Below are 20,691 nucleotides of genomic sequence, written 5' to 3' on the forward strand. Positions count from 1 at the left end.
TTAAAAACTGTGCATATTACTGTATGTTCCATAAAATACCTTACATTGGTCAACTCGCATTTCACAATAACATGTTTCGCCAGAATATAATTCAATGTTTTGGTTTTCTGTCCTGTTGGTGGACCCATGCAGGGATGGACAAATTGCGAATGGCAATTTTTTTTACTGACAGTAAGAGGCACATATCGCTCCAGAATGTCTTCATAGCCTTTACACTTCATGATTGCCTACATAGATTCAAGGTACCCTGTGCTGGATGCAAGGGTGTTTGCAGGGGCGTTGTTAGGAATATATCTCTACTGGAGCCCAGGCCCACTGCAATAGTGGTCTTCAACCACTGGCTTGCGGCCTGGTATCGGTTTGTCGGCACTCTGTAATAGGCCGCACAGATACATTGAAAAATAAAAATCCTCCAGCAGAGTATATACACCCCAAATGTTCAATATCACTAGGGCAGAAATGGAACAGATGGTTGCCGATCCATGAAATATCAGTCAGACCATGTAACTGTCTGTGGTGGAAAAATGGTTGGAAAACTTTTGATCATTCTGAATTTTCCAAGATGGCGTCTTTCTGTGCACATTTCACTCTATACCCTTCCCTGCTCCAGTCGCTTGACAATGCCTTTTTATTAATAATGATTACAGGCCAATCTGCTATTTTGAGTTTGAAACAATGGGTAATTTTTTCCTACTTTCTGAAGTCTTTAAAATTTCATAACTTCCTTAATTGGTAACATATCAACTAAATGTAAATAACATTTTATTCAAGCTGTTTTCTGTGACATTCGTCAAGTTCCAGTTGTGTTATCTCAGGGACCACTGTGGGTGCTTCTTTCTTTGAAGGAGGGTAGAAAGTATTTTCTCAGTGTACTGTAAATAGTAATAGATGCATTCAAACTATACATTTGGCTTATTAATTGGATTCAGTTTCTTCATTATTGAAACCCAACTGTTCAAGTGTCCAGTTGTTATATCACAATTGTTGAGTATGTTGCAAATAAAACAATTGGCATTTGTTCTTGCTCCCACATCACAGAGATATTGGTTCAAACATCATCAGAGATTTTACCTCATATATCAAACTTTATTGAGAAGATGTACAGAACATCAATTTATACATTAGCAAAGAGCCACACTGTTTTTATCATTGGTGCAAAATAATGACATTGTCAATGTCATTATTTTGACAATGTTATTAAATCTTTCACAACAAATTATTTAAATGAAATCAGCCATCTCCAAACATTTTATGTTCCATAAAGTAAAAGTGGCAGTCTGACACAAAACAAGCACGCAATTGACAATTTTGAGAAAATTGGAGTGTTGACATATACACAATATTATCACAAATGGCAAAGCAAACCTGGTATTAATGGTTAAAACAGCGTTGTCTTAAACAATACAACTGGTATGAATGAAAACATGTCAAAACTATGTGGTATCTTATTATCAATGACTGTTCTGCCAGAGAACATGGGCCAACAATCAAGGGTAAAATAAACAAAATTAGCCCTCAGTAATTCCTGATGCCAGTCATAATCACCTCAAGTTTAACATACCGCTGATTGATGCCAGACTTTACCATATAATCACGCTCGATAAAGACCTGTGCTGTGACTGTTGGTCACTCATTGAAGATGCAGTAAGCAGCTAACCAGCAATCACTGAATTGACTTATCCATGCATAGAATGCAATATCGTGCAGTAACTGCCAGATATAAAGATGACAATACGAAAACAACAAATGTGCGTTCATCTTTAATTCTGCAGGATTTTATAAATGAATAAAAAAAATCCTGTTAAAGCAGTAATATGTCATCTCACACCTTCCTGACTTACAATTTTTATTTACAAACATAAAAAGATACCAGATCATACATTGTGTTTTGGTATCATAAATTAAGAAGGCAAGGCTAACAGAAGGCATTTATGGTGTTCATTCGTTGTATTAAGGCAAGCAACCAAAGGGTGAGCTATTAAATGAAGGCTTGCTTTCTACAAAGTGTATAAAAATCAAATGTGCCAAAACTGAAACTTGGGGGAAAAGTAAAAAAAGATGAAGTCGGCGAATTATGTTTTGGATAATTAGGTAATGTGCACAAATAAGAAATGTGTGGGCGGAAAATGAAAAGATGTTTTTTTATAAATAACAAAAACCTTAGCGATAACGAAATCCAATCTAACAAGGTTTGTGTGCACATAAACTTACTTCACTTTATCAAATTCTCAACTTGGTGGAAGTGCTTCGTAATACTTGACATCAAGTTGGGCCTTATGATAAAATTGAAATTACAAACTACATCATCTGTGCCCTAAAGTGAAACATATATACCGGTACTGTCTATGGTACAAAATAGCCTACAATATTTACTGTACAAACTCTCAGAACAGCTGTATTTTTGGTACATCTCAAACTGGCAGTGTACATGCTGTAGGGTGTTGTGGTCCTCTTAAAAGTTCAACTCACTAAGGAAAATGGGTAAAGCGGTGACAGAAACACACATAAAAAAAAAATCAAACTCGATGATGAAATCACTGGAATAATCACATATTGGCTTTTTAAATCATCCAAGCGAATGTCCATTACTTCACAGCAACCCTTCCTGTTCAAAGCTGGAGGGCAGGAGAGAGAATGAAAATGGGTAAAACTTGACTCCGGTCCCACTGTAGAATTTATTCTGAAACTCCACCCTGAGGGAGGAAAAATAGATTTTTTTAAATCAAAAAGATTCAATAAAGTCCATGGCAGTTTGTGCACCTATGTAGGCATCTTACCAGTGCAGTCGAAGGGCATGGAGGAAAGCAGACAGACCCTCCATTACCAGCAGGATGGACACGGTGAGAACGGCAAACAGGCCAAACACCGGCACTAAGAATAAAACCCCAAGAATCGATTCCATTCGCAGTCCTACTCGCATCACCATGGCCCAAAGTACTTCAGATAGCTCTGTGTGCAGAAAAATGCCTCCTTATACAAAGTGTGATGACGTGAACATTTAACACCTGTTATGAGGGGACACAGACCGAGCCATCACGCGAATACAGAAAATCCATATGAGTGATACCCATTGAAATGCATTTAGGAAAACAAAAATGTCAACCAAAAACATATTATTCAAAAAGCACCACTAAGCATTCAATATACGTTTTGTGGAGAGGAAATTGGGGGGGAAATAAGGGACCCCATCCCCAAACAAACAAATCTGCAAGATACAAATTCGCAGGTGCCGATATGTGAGGTGAGTGTAATGACAACACTTGTGGGATTCAATGAAAATACAAATGAATTATTGAACTATAGACTTGAACTGCATTTTAACTGAATTATACAATTTGATACACTAAGCAATGCTCTTCCATTCAAATTGATTTCGAGTGACCAAATTCATGGCACTCCACTACTCATGAAAGAAAAAAACATCGTGATTGCAAAAATAACTTGACTCTGTCATAAGTAATGATCCATCATATTTGAAACCTAACGATGAAAATCAAACATAGCTTTGGAATTGTGGTGAAATGGGATTGTTTTTAAAAACAAAACTTGTGAACTAATAACTTCTTTTGTTTCACAACCGTTTGAGACAATCACTGCAATGAAATATTGTTTGAAACCTTCACTGAAACATGAACTGACCGAATGTTTCTGCTTCTTCCACAGACATTCACTAAGATTTGGATCAGGGTTCATAGAAGCCCACTTCAGGTCGGCACCAACAGTGAGCGATGCTGTTGAGCTGCAGGAGACATAATGGGTCTTTTTGGCATGCGAGACCCCTGTGAGCCAACTGGAATGCAACTTCGATGGTGACTAAGGCAAAAACTTGACCACGGGAGGGGTTTGGTGAGACAAAAGAGAAGGGCTTTCGGAACTCTTCGAGGAAATTCTGGTCCACCTCAGGAAGGGAAAGCACAATGCACCATGAACACTGTGTATGGTGGGGGGGGGGGTGTGTGCCGACCTTAACTGAGAGGTTATGGGTCGGTGGGGAGAATAATTTGAAACCCTCCTCAGTGATAGACTGCATCTGATTATCGTGGTACGAGGCTGAACTGAAAGGCAAAGCTAATGGTTAACCGGTCAATGTAGGTTCCCACCCGTATCTAAGGTCACAAGGTGTGGGTCATGACTAAAAGAACAAGAATAGAAGCTATTTAAGTGGTTTTTAAAAATGAACCTTATTTTAATTACCTGGAGGGCGATCAGGATCTCAAAACAAATCTAGTTTGAACTTTAGTTCCACTACACTGTGAAGCTGTACAGGCATCAAGGAGTTGTTGGTAACCTGCACTGGCTGGACAAGAAGGCTTCATACTTACGGGCATGTGCCAGGCTCAGAGCCCAGAGCCTGAGGTAAGAAGCTGTATTGGATATGCACCCTAGGCAGTATTCTATAGTGTGGATGGCCTGGTGCAGGAACTCATCAGCAAAGTCAAACTGTTAGAAACAAAAATAAAAAAAGAAAGTAGCTTATTGGTTTTGTCAAGATTTTGCTGGAGTGCAGTAGCTGACAATGCTGACCTCCTCCGTGTGCTGCTCCCCACTCGAGGAGAGCTCACTGTGACTGCTGCCCTCCTCCATGTCACGAGTCCGTAACAAGAAGAGCTCCTCTTCACTGCTATGACGCACACGCTCATAACCCTGAGAATACATTTGACATCAACTCAGATTTGCTTAAACATACTTGTAGACATTTTGACTGGCAAATAAGTACTCTACTCACCCTGTACAAACTAAGCCGATGACTTCCACGGTGAAGCCAATAGAGGTAGAGTGGTTTCCCAAGGAACAGTACAGGCACTGAGAGCACAGCGATGACTACCAGAAACATCTGCAAGCCGCTCTGGAAATAGAAACAAAAAAAATCCAGCTTCATTTACAGAGTGTCCCCCCTCCCATAAATAAACTTTACATATCTACGAACAATCTACTGAAATTACAGAAAAGCTAAATAATTTAGAATGATCGCTTTTCATTTTACAGGTGCATAACACTCAGTGAAAAATTTTATCCATCCATCCATCTGACCCCCCCCAAAATTAGACCAAGGTCTCTTTTCCAAGGATGTGTTTATCAATGCTCATTTTGAAGTGCTGTAGTTTAACAACCATTTATGTGTCAGACAGAGACTTTTATAAACAACAAAATCAGTTTCAGCAGAATCAGTTACGGTTACCCAGCGGGCCAAATATTTGGTAGGAAGCGGGACACTTTAGTTCCTCACCTGTCCAGGGTAAAGGGGCTGAACCGAGTCCCCCTGCATGAGGAACATGTTTATAAAGTGAATGAGGATGCTCGGAGCCTGTCTGGAGTTCTTGGCAGAGAAGAAGAGCCACTTGTAGAGTATCATGAAGACCAGGTATCCAAAGAGGCATAGCAAGAACAAGATCTCGGGGAGAAATACCAAGTACAAATTGTGCTTCCTCCTGAAGTGCCTGTTTTCATGAATAAAAGTGAGACAAACAATCAAGTCCTATCGTTTGCGTTCATCTCATGTTACCATGAAAAATAAAATACTTACAAGTGATTGAAAGTGCTGAGGATCACCCCAAAGCTCATGTGAATGATACCCAATATGACTGACATTTTCATCTTATAGGAGTTCAGAAACATAAGACGGTTTGAAGCCAAGTTCCAAATCTTGAATAAGAAAACACAATCATGTATTATCCAAAAATAGCAGGCAGCACAAAGCAGCTAAAGAACTAATGGAAATATGCACTCAAGTTTTACAAATCAAGGACAAAACATGTTTTGTATTATAAATTGAAGGCACATGTCAGCTACATCAATCATAGCAGCAGCCTAAGCAAATGCATCACAAAAGCTGTATAGCATGTCAATGTTTTCATTGTGACGGCAATGACTGGATTATTATATACATACTCTTTTACCAAATCCTTAAACACCATAAGGGGTTATTTTATTGTTATTTTACATGTGACAAGATTTCAACACCGTCCACTCACTGGGTCAATTCCAAGAGGGTATGGTCCTTTGAACACTCCAGTGACATTTGGATCCAGAATAAGAAAGCCATTCTCTCTGACATCCTGAACACTATTTGGAGAGGATTAAACCACCATAGTGAGTTGAAAGCAGAATATTTGACTCTTTCACAAGCTTTCCTGGATGTTTTGTGTTTGTCATTGGGACACACTTACTTCCACGCATTAGCTGTGAACATGGCTTTGACGCTCCATCCGGAACCAAAGATGTTCATGGATTTGGAGAAACAGTCATTGTATATCAGGCCCGTATAAACAGAGAAAAGGCCCATCATTAGGATGATGTAACGACCTTCAAAAAAAGTGTTCCAGATCTGGACAGCAAAATCATCCAGTTACAAGTCAGCCTTATCAGGAAACAGGTACACTTCGATTACACGTTGTAAAGCAATTTACCTCATTCCTGGTATTCTTAAGCTTGCGGTTATTCTCACACAACACCATCCAAAAAGCAAAGGCAGCCATAAGAAGACCATGACCCATGTCTCCAAACATCACGGCGAACAGGAAGGGGAATGTAATAATTGTGAAAGGAGCTACAATAAATAGTGGGGAAGATATTAGGAACAACAGTAATATGAGCAGTTATACTTCTCAACCGGTGGGGCAGTAATTATAATATACGAGGTAGGTCTCCAAGCATATAAATAAATATTTTATCAAATGCATCTATTTCTACAACAAAAACTGTCACAACAAAAAGTAAAAAGATACCCGCTTACCAGGATTGACTTCTCTGTATGTCCCCACTCCATAGGCATCCACAATGTTCTGGAAGCCAACAGTGAACTTGTTGGACCTTATCAGGGTAGGGGGAGTGTCATTGGTGGGTATGCGATTGACAAAGGATGGAACTGTTGATCCACTTTTCCTCTGTCAAACAAAATACACGTCACCAGAATCAACATGAACATTGATAGGAGTAACGGCACGGCATTTCAGTGATACGGAATATACAGTAATTACTTTTTCATTCAACGCTGTTACTGTTGTTGCCAAAAAAACAGTGTAACATTATTTTAATTAGTAAATCACCAAAAGGGTTTTCAATGGACAAGCAGGACCTCTAAACCATGAGGTTGGAGGTTTTTTTGTTTGTTTTGTTTTTCTTTTACTTTGTGAGGGGGCACGACTCAACTATATAAGTAGTGATGATTGGCGGGGTAGAGTCAAATTTCATTGTAAGCCAATCAGAAGGAAGAGAGTTGGGCAGATGCAGACACAACTGGCTCACACAAGTATGGAGTTATGAGCACTGAAAAGAAGATACGGGAATGGCGAGCCCAGTTAAATTTACAGGGAAAGCAGCGTTTGAACTGAAGTACAGACATTACTATTTCCCCACCCCCACCCGCCCATAACCAAAATTAAAGGAAAGAACGTATACAATAAAAGTGCTTCTCTAAGTCAAAGTTGAGTATTTCGAACCTTTAATGGCCATTAAAACAAAATCTGAAACTTAATTCTGAAAATGGCAGAAAAATAAATGATCTTCCTCCATTCACAAACTAATGACAAAGTCGGTCGTGGTGGAAGAGTTTCTTTACCGATCCTTCTTCGAGTGCTCTTCTCAGAGTGGGAAGCTCATCGACAGGACACCAGACCTCAGCAATAAGACACTTGTTGGTGACGTCAAAACTACACTGGTTGAGAATGTAGTAGATAGCTTTCATCTTTTTGACCTGGATGACCCAAGTGTAGACCGATTCAGAGGCCTTGATCAGGACCTGCTTCAGGTAATCTTCAGTTCGATGAAGTACCTGCAAACAACAGTAACAAATTGGTTACATAGAATTACCAGGAAGACATACTACATGTGGTCTGTATTTTTATGATCCGGATAAACACAAAGTGGATATTTCCAGATACAAACTTGAGACTGAAAGAACAGATTCAGAAGGGATAGAATTCAAGTACGGTAGGTGTACCGTATTTAGAAAAAGAAAAAAAATCCTCGCCGGGATCTTATGCTGATCATGTGCTACAGGAAGAGCAATTGGATTTTTCAATCACAGTGTGTTAAAGTTAACAAACGATTTACGAGACAGTGACCCGTAGAGAAACTTTCCTCGCTCACTAACGCAGAAGAAATTGGTTACACATTTAAGAGAGCCTCTTTGTGGCTACTTTTCAATCTGTACTGTGGTGTTACATGATGTGATAATGGATATTAGGGATGTGAATCTCAGCACTGAAGACGATTCGATACACATCACGATCCACTGCCAGCGATGCGATACTTAAACGATACATGGAATTTTCTGGCGATACGATGCGATACGATTCACCGTCGTCACGATGCGATACGATTCGATACACATTAAGTTCAAATCAATGCGATCCGATACGATACAATGTAATTTGTTGCGATACTGTGCAATTAAACATGATGCAAATAAGGAAAGAAAAAAAGCTTTTAAAAAGATGGAATTCAGTATGGTATTACAAAAAGGATACCACTTTATTCCTTATAAAGAGTAGAACCTGTAAAACAACTTATTTAAGCCCTTTCACAATTGGGTTTTGTGCAAAGAAAATGTAAACAATTTGGCACCTGAGACTCACAGCTGTTGCTATAGTGTAAACACAAACAGACTATTCTCACTGAGTGTCTTATATGAAATATAATAATAATATATATATATGTATATGAATCTCTAGCGCAAGATGTCCACCCATCCACTGTAAGTGCAACTCTTTGCGCACTGTTCAGCGACACAGTAATCTCACTTCTCACTTTGTTGTACACATCGGGAATATGTTTGTAAGTGAACACAGACCTGTCTGGTATTTTATACCTGGGTTCCAAAACGTGCACGAGCTGTCTGAAACCCTCGTTGTCCACCACGCTAAGGCTGGAGGTCTTTGCATATGAAATAAGCAGTGATCTTAGTTATAGCTATTGCGCGGTCACAGTGAGTTGCAAGGGGACTCCCAAAATAAGAGGCAATTTTTTTCTGATCCTGACCTGGTTTACCAAGAGTTTCTCCGGTGTCCGACGAGGAACTGGGCGTGGAAGCGGGGGTGCGGGAGGGAAACTTGTCGGTGATCTGGTGCCATCGGTTTAAGTGGGTCTGCATATTTGTGGTGCTGCCGTTGTATGGCTTCTTAGTGCGACATTCCTTGCAAATTACGGAGGTTTTATCAAGCTTTCCGTCTTTCCTTTCGAAGCCGAAGTATTTACAAACATAGGATTTGAATGTTGCGGGTGCATTAAATATAATAGATTCCTCGCTGCTGCTTGCGCTAACTTCCATGTTTCGCTAGTTGTGTACCGTCCGTATTCAACACAAAACGCAAAACAATGATGGTGCGGTGCATTCATTGCGCCTAGGAAAGGGCAAATAGGTGACGTTTAACATGAATAAAACGGTTGCTAGAATCGGATTTTACCGATACCCACCAAATGCATCGTGATGAATCGCGATTTCACCCGTCAAAACGGTTGCTAGAATCGGATTTTACCGATTATGTTCCACACCCCTAATACCCATCAATGCATCGTGATGAATCGCGATTTCACCGATACCCATCAATGCATCGTGATGAATCGCGATTTCACCCGTCAATCGCATCGTACCCAGTGAATGAGCCGATGCACTCGGATCGCGGACGTGCGCATCGATGTATCGATTAATATCGATTATTTTCCACACCCCTAATGGATATGTATGCACGCGTCTTAATTTGCATGTGATCTGGATGCAGTACATCAGTTTTTTGGTTTTTTAATTACCGGAATTCAAATATGACATCCATTTCTTGAAATTTATTTGCATATTCTCTTGAACTGAAATGGAGATCATCTATTTAGAGGTTTTTAAAATGGTTTAAAATTATTTGGAATGCGGCCTAAGTCCTTTTTTTTACGTCTTAACATTTTGAGTGCATCTACGGTTTCCTGTTAACTGTGTTGCCTCACTTTTGATATTTAACATCCGTATATCACATTTTAACCATAAGACAATTTACAAGGAATATCTCTTAGTCAATGACAAACACACCAAACTTGCATTCTGTCACCAATTGAACCAGTGCAAGAAAAAAAAAGAGGACATACAGTGTGCAGGTCCTGAATGCGAGTACTTAGTCCTTGCACAACATCGTTCCTCTCCTCATTGTTACTGGGATATGGATACAGATGACAGTGGTAGCTAGGGGTGGAAAGAAAACAGATATCACTTGAAGGTGACTCTTTCTTTTCCATAGCAATAGAATAGAGTAGTGTGGAATATTACCAGTCACAGATCTTCTTCACTTTCTGGCCAATTTGTTCTCCCCAGTAGGAGATTAGAAACACCACACTTTTGGTGGGCTCACCCTATAAAAAAGGCATAATGGCTTCATTTAAGAATATTAGCATCACAACATGAAGAAGGAAAAAAGATTCCATTGATTTTTATGAACAACTGCGAGGCAGACGTGTTAACAATTTAGCTGCCGTGATGCCAAGAAAGAGATTCCAAAACATAATTTTAAGCACATCTGCATGATATTCTTTTCACACAACATCTACACAACATCATAGCAATCTGCGTTATGGTAACATGGCAAGACGGTGTATCTCATACTTTTTTACCGGACATGCCCAAAGCAAAGTGTGACAAATACACCCTCTACCCATCCACCAACACACACATAAAAATCAGGAACCAAACCAATGTTACTAATTTTTTAAAAGCCACAATAAAATGATGATTATGCTATTCAGGATATTAGGGTCACTCATAGCTTAAATTTATATAATCAAAATGTGCATGTAACGCGGCAAACAAGAGCCAATTTAAAGACCTACAGTGTCAGGATCTTCGAGATACTCCTCAACTTCAGCATAGCTGAGAATAGTGAAGCCTTTACACACTCTCCACAGCATTCGCTCAAAGGCCTCGATCTTTGCCCTCTGGATGAGCCCAGAAACGAAACTGCGAAAGATTGAAAACAAGATTCACAAACAGCACAATCATGCATGTATTTTACTCATCTATCTATACATCCAACCATTTGGCACTGGACTAGAGCTGGTCCCAAAAGCCGGTATCCCACTGAGGGGCGAACATATGCGAGTGATGGCAAATGTAGCGAATGTTGTGTTCTCGTCAGGGATCATTCAAGGTTGCAAGCGTTCACCCAATGATTTCCGGATGCTTGCCAACAGTTTAAATGTTTTTTTTTCTTGGCGCAAGGAAAACATTCGCAACCTTCGCAAACACTCGCAAATGTTGCCCATTCAAATGTTGCTCATCTTTGATATGTTGTATGTTATACAACAGAGTTTTTATTTTACCCTAGTTTGGCTCCAAGCCTCTGCATACTGCTATAATCCATCATTGTGTCTTTTTCTAGGAAAGGAAACTCCTCATATGCAACTTGCAATGGCTCTCTCTAGAGGGAAAGCGATACATAATCAAGGGATGGGAGAGAAGAAAATGAAACAGCAGATTCCACTCTTCATGTATTATCAGGCTGGGTGTTAATACATCGTTTTCAGTGTTACATGCACAACAAGAAATGCCAGCTACTACAGTATGACTCACTTACCTCAGCGCTTCTCTGCACAAAGTTGCAAGTGATGCGCAGCATGTGTGTGTACTCTGTGAGCTCCAACAGATTCTTCTGCAATCTCTCCTTATTCCTCATGACCTCCCCTAACTCCACTTCCAGCCTCTGTAGTTGCTCCTGCACAAACACATGCATACACAACCACTGGGCTGCTAACCAGGAGTCAAAATGTGTAATAAAAGCTGTGAACATACCATTATACCCATCACGTGTTTTGGTAAAGGAGCCACAGGATTAACATCGCCGTCCGGCAAGGAAATGTCAGCTTTCTTGATTTCTCTCAACAGATAGCCTGTGGACAGCACATGGGGCAGTTTAAAACTCTGCATGAATCTATTGTGTATTTTAAACAAATCTTATTATCAGCCTTTCATACCGCATTAGGGGGTTATTCTCTCGTCTTGACTGAATAAAAAAGCTTCAGTTGAGTGAAGGCCCTCACATTCAACTCAATGAACACAGGATGGCATTCTCATAACAACAGTCACTGACTTTCAATTGAATTCAATGAGAAGACGTTCTGTTCATTATTGCATAACTACTCTATGCAATTATAGCTTTTTCCAGGCCTTGAACTAAGTCACTGCATTCATACTTTTAATTTACACAATTACGCACATAAATTCATTAATAACAATCCTATCATATTGGCTTTCACTCAAATCATTGGTTTTCTGTTTCAGATAAAAAATACATACCAAGGATCCTCTCCATCTCTTCACATCTTTTGATTTCATTGACATATTTTCGTTGAAATACATTAACACTGGGATTAAGCTGAAACAGGAAGCCACACAAAAACGTCAACAGCTGTTGCACGGCAAAATGAAATTTAACGCGAAACTTTTCATTTCGTTTTTTTAATTTAGAAACCTCAGCGAAGAATGGTAATAACGGTCATGAATGCATTTGTGAGAGACATTTTCCACAAGAACATGTAAACTGCATCAGAACTTACATCTCTGAACTCTACAATGCCCAATTCTCCTAGATCACCGATGCAGTCGTATGCTGACCCGGACTGAAGAAACAGTTGGGCCAAGCACATTTCTTCACCCCGCAGCAAAGAGCCCATTTTAGCTTGCTGATCCCTTCTTCTCTGCTGAGTGGCTGCTGTTGTTAGCAAGCTAACAAGCTGGTCAAAGATAGATAACGTTCATTAAATTTCAGACAGTGTCCCGCAAGTTGCGTCGAGTTCATCCAGCGTCATATTGTGAATCCTGTGGTACAAATACACTTGACTTGCTTCACGTCCTAACGCTATCCATACACAGGTTCTTTCTATCGTTGTACCAGCTATACATAAGGCTATATCCCTCTTCGCTTGGCTGAAAATAAAGCTCCTCCCAAAGATCAAATAGATACGGTAAGTCCTCAAATAGTAGGGTCACCACCAACCAGCAAACAACTTGATATGCAATTTTTTCATAGTTCATAAAGTTTTAGCAGGAGGTCGCTGGTTTATTCTCCACGTCACTCTGTTTTGGAGTCTGCGCAGTGACTCTTCATAATGTGCTACACGTGATCGGGCGAATTGTACACAAAAGATTTTATGTGAATGGAGTTTTATTTTTGGGCAAAAATATGACTGCTATGAAATACATAATTCAAATGAGGATCTGTGGATTAAAAAATTAGAATAAGAAAAACACTTTCACAATAACAAAACTATTTTTGTTTTGTTATGGATAAAATACAGAGCTTTTAAAACTCTATACAAACATCTACTGATTAGATGTAGTTTTCTTATTTATATATTTATTTTTAAACAAAAACATCTTGAAATTAGTACTACTTCTGGGGTGTTTTTCATTCCAATTAATTCATCATTATTTATTTATAGATTTAATTATGTATTTGTTTGTTAATCATTACAATATTATAATTTTGACTTTTGTTTTGGTATTTCTCAGAAAAAAACTGCAGTGTCTGAATAAACTCACATCTAGACGCCTTAAGATACGTAAAAAGTGCCGATTTAAAGATTTCCTGTTCTTGAAATTTAATTTAAAATTAACTCCATCCTTTTTTAAGCGCCACTTTAAAACGATGGGAGATGTTGAGAACCGGATGTACGTATTTTTCATCGCGCTATGTTTGTTATCCAACAGTACTTTGCCTTTGGGAAGTGGCGATGCTGTTAATTCTCCATATACGGTTGTAATGTGTGCAGATTTTTTATTGAAATATACATTTAATGTTTTGCAACGACCAAGAATAATAAAAGATAACTCGTTTTAGCGGCGCGCCAACATGCTAAAGTCGCTTAATAATTACGTCACCGTGTGTTTTCGTGTTTGTCGCTAAGTAACGCGTAACTCAAAAGTAGCTTGAAGCTTCAATCTTCGTCAAGTCAAGTCAACAGTATTTATAGAGCACTTTCAAACATCTTGAATGTTACTGTGATTTTTAACCACATAATCTTTTAGACATGTGTTTGGTGAATCAGGATTTGACTCCATGATCAATGACTTAAAAAGTCTCCGCAAGCTCCTTCGGATAAAATGGTCAAAGTGGTGGTTGTCCTGTCTTTCCTACTGTTTTGTTGGGCGGATAGCACACACCTTGGTAAGTAATGGTATTTCTGAGTTGAGTTAGTACATTTAAATGCGACAGTTTAATGTTATAAATCTACGACCAGTAGGCTATGTGTTCAGACATACACGTCCTTGTCATCAGTTTTCCAGCCATCGTTCATTATTGCCACTGGACCGAGAATCACAACATTTTTACTTGGAAACATAAAAGACGTCTCTCTGAATGTACGCAAAGTATTTCCATCTAACGTAACAGGTACATATAACAAGAACTCCTTATCATTTTTGATTGAGGTGGGAAAGGCACGTGCTAACTATTGTTGCTGGTTTATTGACAGGAAGCATCGACCCTCCATCGTGTGCAGCTAACGAAACTTTGTGGATTGTCACAAAGGAACTGGTTGGAACGGTAGGAACGTCAACTTCCAAAGCGTTGTACTTCGTCACAACATGCATAGACAAAACCGAAAAAAATGTAAAACCACACAACACACACCGACCGAGTGCACTCATTTGACATGCAATGGTCCTCCTTTGTTTGATTTGTGATTCCACAGAATGCACTCCGGGTTAATCTGCAGTTAAATAAAAGCCTGCATTTGTGTGGTGATAACGAAACCGACTGCTGTCCAAAGCCGATGTGTGTCCTCGAGAGCCTGCAGGTATCTGCCTGTGTGGCCAACGCGGTTCAGGCATCATTGCTGATACAGGCCAAGATTCATGCTCATTTGATTTCTGCTTTTCCTACAACAGGTAGTTATACTGAATCTGCTATGCTATACACTAACTTGAATTACAAGAGCGTCATAATTTTCAGTAAATGTTAATCTCCTGTCCATTCTAGACAATCAAACGGTCATTCCAAACCAAGTGTATGAACCTCTGGGCTCCTGTCCATGTGACCTCACTGCTAGGACCTGTGATATCCGCTGTTGTTGTGACAAGGTACCTGCAAGAAAACGGACCAGTATCACACTAAGAATAAGAACAAGAATAAGATTCTCTATTTATCCTCTGTCATGTTTGCCTTTGCTTCAACAGGACTGTTCGCCTGAAGAGTTGATGCTGTTCCAGTCACACTGTCACCCAGGACCCTTTGGTGGGCAGCTCCCTCTGGTTCCAGACTATCACTGCTCTGCGCAAAGAGACAACTCCCCAGATTGGTTCCCCTTTCTGTGTGTCATCTCCCCACCAGAAAACAACCCATATCTGGGACTGTTCTACAATGGAGACAAAATGTAAAATGTTATTTTGTTGTTTTGTTGTATTTCTTATGATGTTATTCATTGCCAAAATTAATTATGCGTTGTATTTTTGTCATTTGATTTGTTTAGAATACCAAAGCCTCGCCCCTCCTTCCAAATCCCTGTTTTGTCTGAACCAGTTTTTAATACCTACAGACAAGGAAATCCCATTTTTACTTTGGATGATCAATTGTTCACTATTCCCCAGGTTAGTAATGTTTAATTTATGAGTAACAATGGCATGGTTTGTCTTTTTGTGTTCATTTTGCCAAAGATAACCAAAACATTGGCTGTGTTTTGTACACAGATGGCAATTGGACACTGTGTTGACAATGCTCCTGTAGCCTTTTTGGAGAATTTTAGTCACAAATGTGTAAACCTGCTGAACTCTTGTCCAACTGCTTTCCCTTTTCGAACACTTGCATCAGATTTAAGAGTTCGAGTGAACAATGGACAAGGAGGTATGTATTAAGTCTTAGATAACTGTAAAGACTGCCTGTAAACATTTTGGTTTGGTTAAATAATTTCTCTTTCTTCTAGGTGATGTCACGGTCATAGTCAGAGATGAATTGATAGGGGATTTGAGTCAATTCCTGTCAAATGCAGTTGTTAATCCAGGTACAAATATTACAACATACCATCGTCAAGCAGATTTGTGTCCTCTGTGCCTGATTAATTTATTTCCCTTCAGATGAAAGCCTGGTCTGTGACAATGTCACCTTGGCGTTGGATTACACATTCTACTGGAAAAGAAATCACATCACAAAAGTCATCCTGATACGCTCTGTCGGAACAGTCATTTTCAAAGGAAGCGGTACAAGGCCATTACACATCCCTTATATAATCCATATCATTTTTTAAAACAAAAATTTAGGCGGGGGGAGCTTTGCTCTCTAATCAGTTTGTCTTTCCAGTGGACTTAACTACGAGGTATTCTGCTGTTTTCCTGACGAGAGATTATGTGGGAGAGTCCAACTCGGGGAATCCAGGTTAGAGCAGTTTATCCTGAGAAAATCTGTGAGAATCGTTTCAGTCAAATTTGAAATACCTGCTTAACACACCAGCATGTGGAATGACAGGTTATCAAGTGGGAAAGCCCGTCATTGCCGGAATTAAGCGCACACAGAACACTGCTTTCTCTGTTCAGAGGACATCAATCAATCTCTGGAAACCAGGTGATACGATGACAGTTGTTTGGTTGATCATCGATTGTCACCAATTGAATGCTAGCGTTCTTTGTACTAAAATCGATTAACAAAGAACCCATTCTTCATTCTGCTTTAAAGTGCGTGATGGGCTATGTTTCACTGCTGAGAAACAACCAGTTCTGTTCGCTATGAATTCAACATCAGGATGTCATTTACATGTCAGCCTCCAAAATCTGACCCAGTGTGATCTCCTCAGGTAATATTATCATAATATAAAATGAGGTAACATGTGCTCAAGCAAATTAAAATGTCTTCTCTCCTCCAGAGCCACTGTTGGTTCTTTGCAGACAAACATGATCACAGCCACATATGTTGCAAACAAAGGAAACCCAAATTCTGAAAAAGAGGCAGACTGGGTCAAAATAAGCTGTAAGTACACATGAAGAATGTATTTTTTAGTCACGTGTTTGATGTATAGGTGACATGGGATGAACTGCTGCGCATTTCTGCTTTACTGTCGTGTGAACTGATTTTTAGATATGAACTCGAGCAATTCTTTGGAAGTTGGAGATGGTTCGTGTGGTGGGATTCCGTCCCACATCCATATCTCCATTTGGAGCCTAGTTACTGAGACGACTGAAGGAACTGCTCAAAGCAATATCCAAGCTATACAAGTTCGGTATGTGTATAGAAGTCCAAATCATGCTGCAAACTGTAAATAACAGTAATTCAAGACTAAGTCTTCTTTTTTTGGACTATTTTAGGTCCACACTGTCCACATGGACATTAGACTGCGGAGGAGGGGATTTGTCTCCATGTGCAGATCCTACAGAGACCCAGATGTTTCATGTGACTTCGTCAGTTACCTTTATTGAGATTCCAATCCATCATGGACCTCCAAAAACCAGGTCATTAAAAAGGCAACCCCCCTTGCAAATATTGATACTTGTTGAAGCAATTCATTTTAAAATGATGGGTCAGGTCATGGTCTAAATCATCCTGTTCTTATGGCTACAAAAGTGAATCCCTTGAAAACAGCTACGGTAATCTCTTGGCGGTGACACGGTGATTTTGTATTTCAGTGAGGAAAAAAAAGCCCATTTTCACTTTGCATTTATCGCTACACGTCCATTTTAGAAATGGGCTGGAAGATAATAACATGAGTCATGCAGTGAAGGGTGTGTTCGCAAATTCACTTTTCCCAACACGATTCGAAAAGTGGTGTGTCTGGATAGGCGGAGTGTGCTCAGAGCGTATTTTCGAGTGGGTCTGCTTCCATCTTCTGGTGAAATATAAAACAGCTTTTTTTTGTACACGTCTACTGTACAGTGCTGTTGGGCCACACATTATTAATTTTATGCCAGAAGCAAACATGGCAAGAGCCAAAATGACATGTGGATCACTCAAAGAAGTTCTCCACAGTATCAATCTGGGACCGCTCCAATGTGAGCTGCGGGCCGGACTTTGGACACGCCTGATTTAAACAATTGCATCTGTTAAGAGTCACGGATTATTTAAAAGTTTTACGGCTTGCTTGAAAAAAAACTTTGTGAGCCACATTGTGACCTGACACTGCGGTATCGACTCTCTGAGGGGAGAAATGTAAATTTTGTGAATTTGGAGGATGTGTCTGCTCCTTACTAATATTTTTGGCCATCCAAGTGACTCAACTGTTGTAAATGTCATGTCGAGACGAGGAGGTTGCACCGCAGATGTCCTCTGCAGTTTTTAATCACAGCCTGCAGCACATTTCTCTGCTGCATTGTGCAATTTCCAAACCGCACAATGATGGAACTAGTACTGATAAATCTCCATTGAAATTGCTCAGGACGGTTTCCATACCAAATTTCTTGAAGTTTCTTAAAAAGTAGAATAATTTTTTTCAGTGTTGTTGTTTGGATACAGTGATTTTGTGTGCAAGTGATGCACATCTTGGTTTGTGCATTGATATGTAAGGGTGAGCTGAACTGCAGTACTGCACTCTTTTTGTTTCTCAGGTTCCAGATAAACTTCACAGAGTATGATTGTAACAAAAATGATGTATGTTGGCCTCATCTTGCCTTCCCCTTGACCAAATATTACACTGGTAAGTCTCATCTCACAATGGTTTCTGGATTTCTTACATAAGCAATATTTGACCACTATATTTGACCGCATACTAAGTTGAAAGAATCAGTTACATTCCGTTTAAAAAAAGTAGTGTTAGTGTTAAAATAATTGTATTCCAATTTCAATACACTTTTTATTCACTTTTTCTTTTTTATTAGGTGAACCACATTCTCAGGCTTTGGCTAAAGGCCTAATTTTGCTCTTCTTTTTCATCGCTGCCTCACTTCTTGGGACTCCCTGGAGGCAAATCCGGCAGGCATGGAATAGTTCTTCTCGTGCTGTAATACGGGATTACTGAAGAGATGCTTGTGTGATACAGTTATCTAAGAACAGTTCTTACACTGGTTGTAGGTTTACTCTTTAGATGTGTTATCTAGAACATGCTATGTTCACACAGTTCAGAGATTCACGTGCGTGCAAGCAAATTATGTCAACGTTCACCATTAGATAGCTATCATATAGCAGAGCGCTTGAGGTGAACGCTCAGTTCTCCAGCCACCAGTCCCTATTTCCTTACTTGGACTGTAAAGTTCTTTGTACTGTTGGTTCATGTTTATATTGTGTATAGTGGCAGGTGCACCATTTTGTTCTGAAATAAAAAATGAGTTGAATGTTATTTTCCGGGGCTCCAACCTTTCACAATGGGTAGAGGGTATATTTCTCTCCTCACAAGTTACTAATTAATGTAACAAGAAGCATACATGCATGACCATCCGACTGACTGTATGTTGCATCCAATTCCTACAATGTCATTACCAGACTGTTCACTGCAAGAGTCAGAGCACATCAGAAGGGTAAAGTATTCTTCATGTGAAAATTGTGGATGAAACATACAGACCTACTCCCTTCAAGTCAGCAGTTCCACAATCTGAGTCAAGCCAACAAAAACCTGTGGTAGAGGTCCTGTATCGATTTATAGGAAGAGAAACGGGTACTATTTTTATGTAAATATTTTTGTATTAGTCTTGTTATTAACATCTATTCATCCGAAACCGATTAATCCTCACGAGGGTCGCGGGTGAGAAAAGAAAAAAAAAAGTGTTGCATGTACAAGTAAATGTTTCAGAAAAGGAACTGTACACAGTATAGAATGCAATATAGATATAGAGATGTGATAACCAATTATACGATGTGCTGTTCTGTTATTTAACACTTTGATTTCATGTTTGTATTGTACAAAAATAATCACATTCGTTTGAATGTACGGAAGTAGTCTATTAAGTTAGTTTCATTCGTTTTATCTCTGATAAATATATTTTACAATATGGGCAGTTGGAATATAAGAAAAGTCGCTGGTGGCGCATCGCGGTACACTCGCCTGACTTGTGCAGGCCGCGTGGGATCGGTTCACACTCAGTGACAGTGAGAATGTGGGTGTGTATGGTTGTTCATCTCTATATGTGCTGTGCGACTGACTGCCGACCAATTCGGGGTAATCCGCCCTTTCACCCAAAGTAAACTGGGGTAGGCTCCAGCACCCCCCACGACCACTTCAAGATAAACGGTGATGAAAATGGGTGGATTGAATTTTTTAAAAAGGTCAGATGGAGCCTTCTATACAACTTCATTTGATTGTATCTTGTTTATGGTTAATTCGTTTGACATTTATTCAGTCCTTAAATTGGGCGGCCCAGTGGTTGACTGGTTAGGTTGTCAACCTCACAATGCAGAGGTTCTGCGTTCGATCCCGGCTCCGGCCTTCCTGCGTGGAGTTTACATGTTTTCCGCCATCCCTGCGTGGGTTTTCTCCGGGTACTACGGTTTCCTCCCACATTCCAAAAAGCATGCATGGCATGCTGATTGACCACTCTAAATTGTCCCAAAGTGTGAGCGCGGATGGTTGTTCGTCTCTGTGGGCCTTGCGATTGGCTGGCAACTGATTCAAGGTGTCCCCCGCCTCCTGCCCGAAGACAGATGGGAAAGGCTCCAGACCTCCAACGACACTTGTTAGGATAAAGCAAATCGGAAAATGGATGGTCTTTAACCCTGGAGAACCCAAGAACATTTTTTTCTTTGGAAAATGATGAATTTTACATTAAATGACTGCTATATGTTCACTGAACACCAAAATGTTTTTTTCAAA

At 39.7% G+C, this 20,691-nt stretch overlaps 2 protein-coding genes across 2 annotated transcripts; one reads left to right on the forward strand and one right to left on the reverse strand.

The window, feature by feature from the left end:
* Positions 1–1,744: 1,744 nt before the first annotated feature.
* atp6v0a2b (ATPase H+ transporting V0 subunit a2b) lies at positions 1,745–13,071 on the reverse strand. The gene is made up of 20 exons (XM_052067738.1): positions 12,529–13,071; positions 12,269–12,347; positions 11,765–11,862; positions 11,550–11,687; positions 11,296–11,393; positions 10,807–10,933; positions 10,250–10,332; positions 10,072–10,165; positions 7,559–7,771; positions 6,734–6,884; positions 6,408–6,547; positions 6,168–6,325; positions 5,973–6,063; positions 5,525–5,643; positions 5,228–5,438; positions 4,727–4,846; positions 4,525–4,644; positions 4,323–4,440; positions 2,778–2,949; positions 1,745–2,693 (listed from the first exon to the last, which is right to left on the reverse strand). The coding sequence occupies exons 1-20, from the start codon at positions 12,643–12,645 to the stop codon at positions 2,591–2,593; spliced, it is 2,550 nt and encodes an 849-aa protein (XP_051923698.1). The 5' UTR covers positions 12,646–13,071; the 3' UTR covers positions 1,745–2,590.
* An 865-nt stretch (positions 13,072–13,936) lies between these two features.
* Positions 13,937–19,224, forward strand: tctn2 (tectonic family member 2). The gene is made up of 18 exons (XM_052067742.1): positions 13,937–14,138; positions 14,250–14,363; positions 14,446–14,516; positions 14,665–14,860; positions 14,952–15,052; positions 15,149–15,345; positions 15,442–15,559; positions 15,659–15,812; positions 15,892–15,969; positions 16,043–16,165; positions 16,266–16,340; positions 16,431–16,526; positions 16,638–16,755; positions 16,825–16,928; positions 17,037–17,178; positions 17,264–17,407; positions 18,497–18,585; positions 18,767–19,224. Exons 1-18 carry the CDS (start codon positions 14,075–14,077, stop codon positions 18,904–18,906), a joined length of 2,124 nt encoding a protein of 707 aa, XP_051923702.1. The 5' UTR covers positions 13,937–14,074; the 3' UTR covers positions 18,907–19,224.
* Positions 19,225–20,691: the final 1,467 nt, after the last annotated feature.

This window comes from Hippocampus zosterae, chromosome 6 (genome assembly GCF_025434085.1).
Source record: "Hippocampus zosterae strain Florida chromosome 6, ASM2543408v3, whole genome shotgun sequence".
Lineage (NCBI taxonomy): Eukaryota > Metazoa > Chordata > Actinopteri > Syngnathiformes > Syngnathidae > Hippocampus > Hippocampus zosterae.

Excerpts from the sequence above, each read along its gene's own strand:
- atp6v0a2b (XM_052067738.1), bottom strand. The coding sequence starts at position 12,645 with ATGGGCTCTTTGCTGCGGGGTGAAGAAATGTGCTTGGCCCAACTGTTT. Across the intron at positions 6,548-6,733 it reads ATACAGAGAAGTCAATCCTG|CTCCTTTCACAATTATTACA; the intron begins GTAAGCGGGTAT and ends TATTTATTGTAG. Across the intron at positions 2,950-4,322 it reads TCTGAGCCTGGCACATGCCC|AGCTATCTGAAGTACTTTGG; the intron begins GTAAGTATGAAG and ends TTCTGCACACAG.
- tctn2 (XM_052067742.1), top strand. The coding sequence starts at position 14,075 with ATGGTCAAAGTGGTGGTTGTCCTGTCTTTCCTACTGTTTTGTTGGGCG. Across the intron at positions 16,166-16,265 it reads AGTCATTTTCAAAGGAAGCG|TGGACTTAACTACGAGGTAT; the intron begins GTACAAGGCCAT and ends TTGTCTTTCCAG. Across the intron at positions 16,341-16,430 it reads GTCCAACTCGGGGAATCCAG|GTTATCAAGTGGGAAAGCCC; the intron begins GTTAGAGCAGTT and ends GTGGAATGACAG.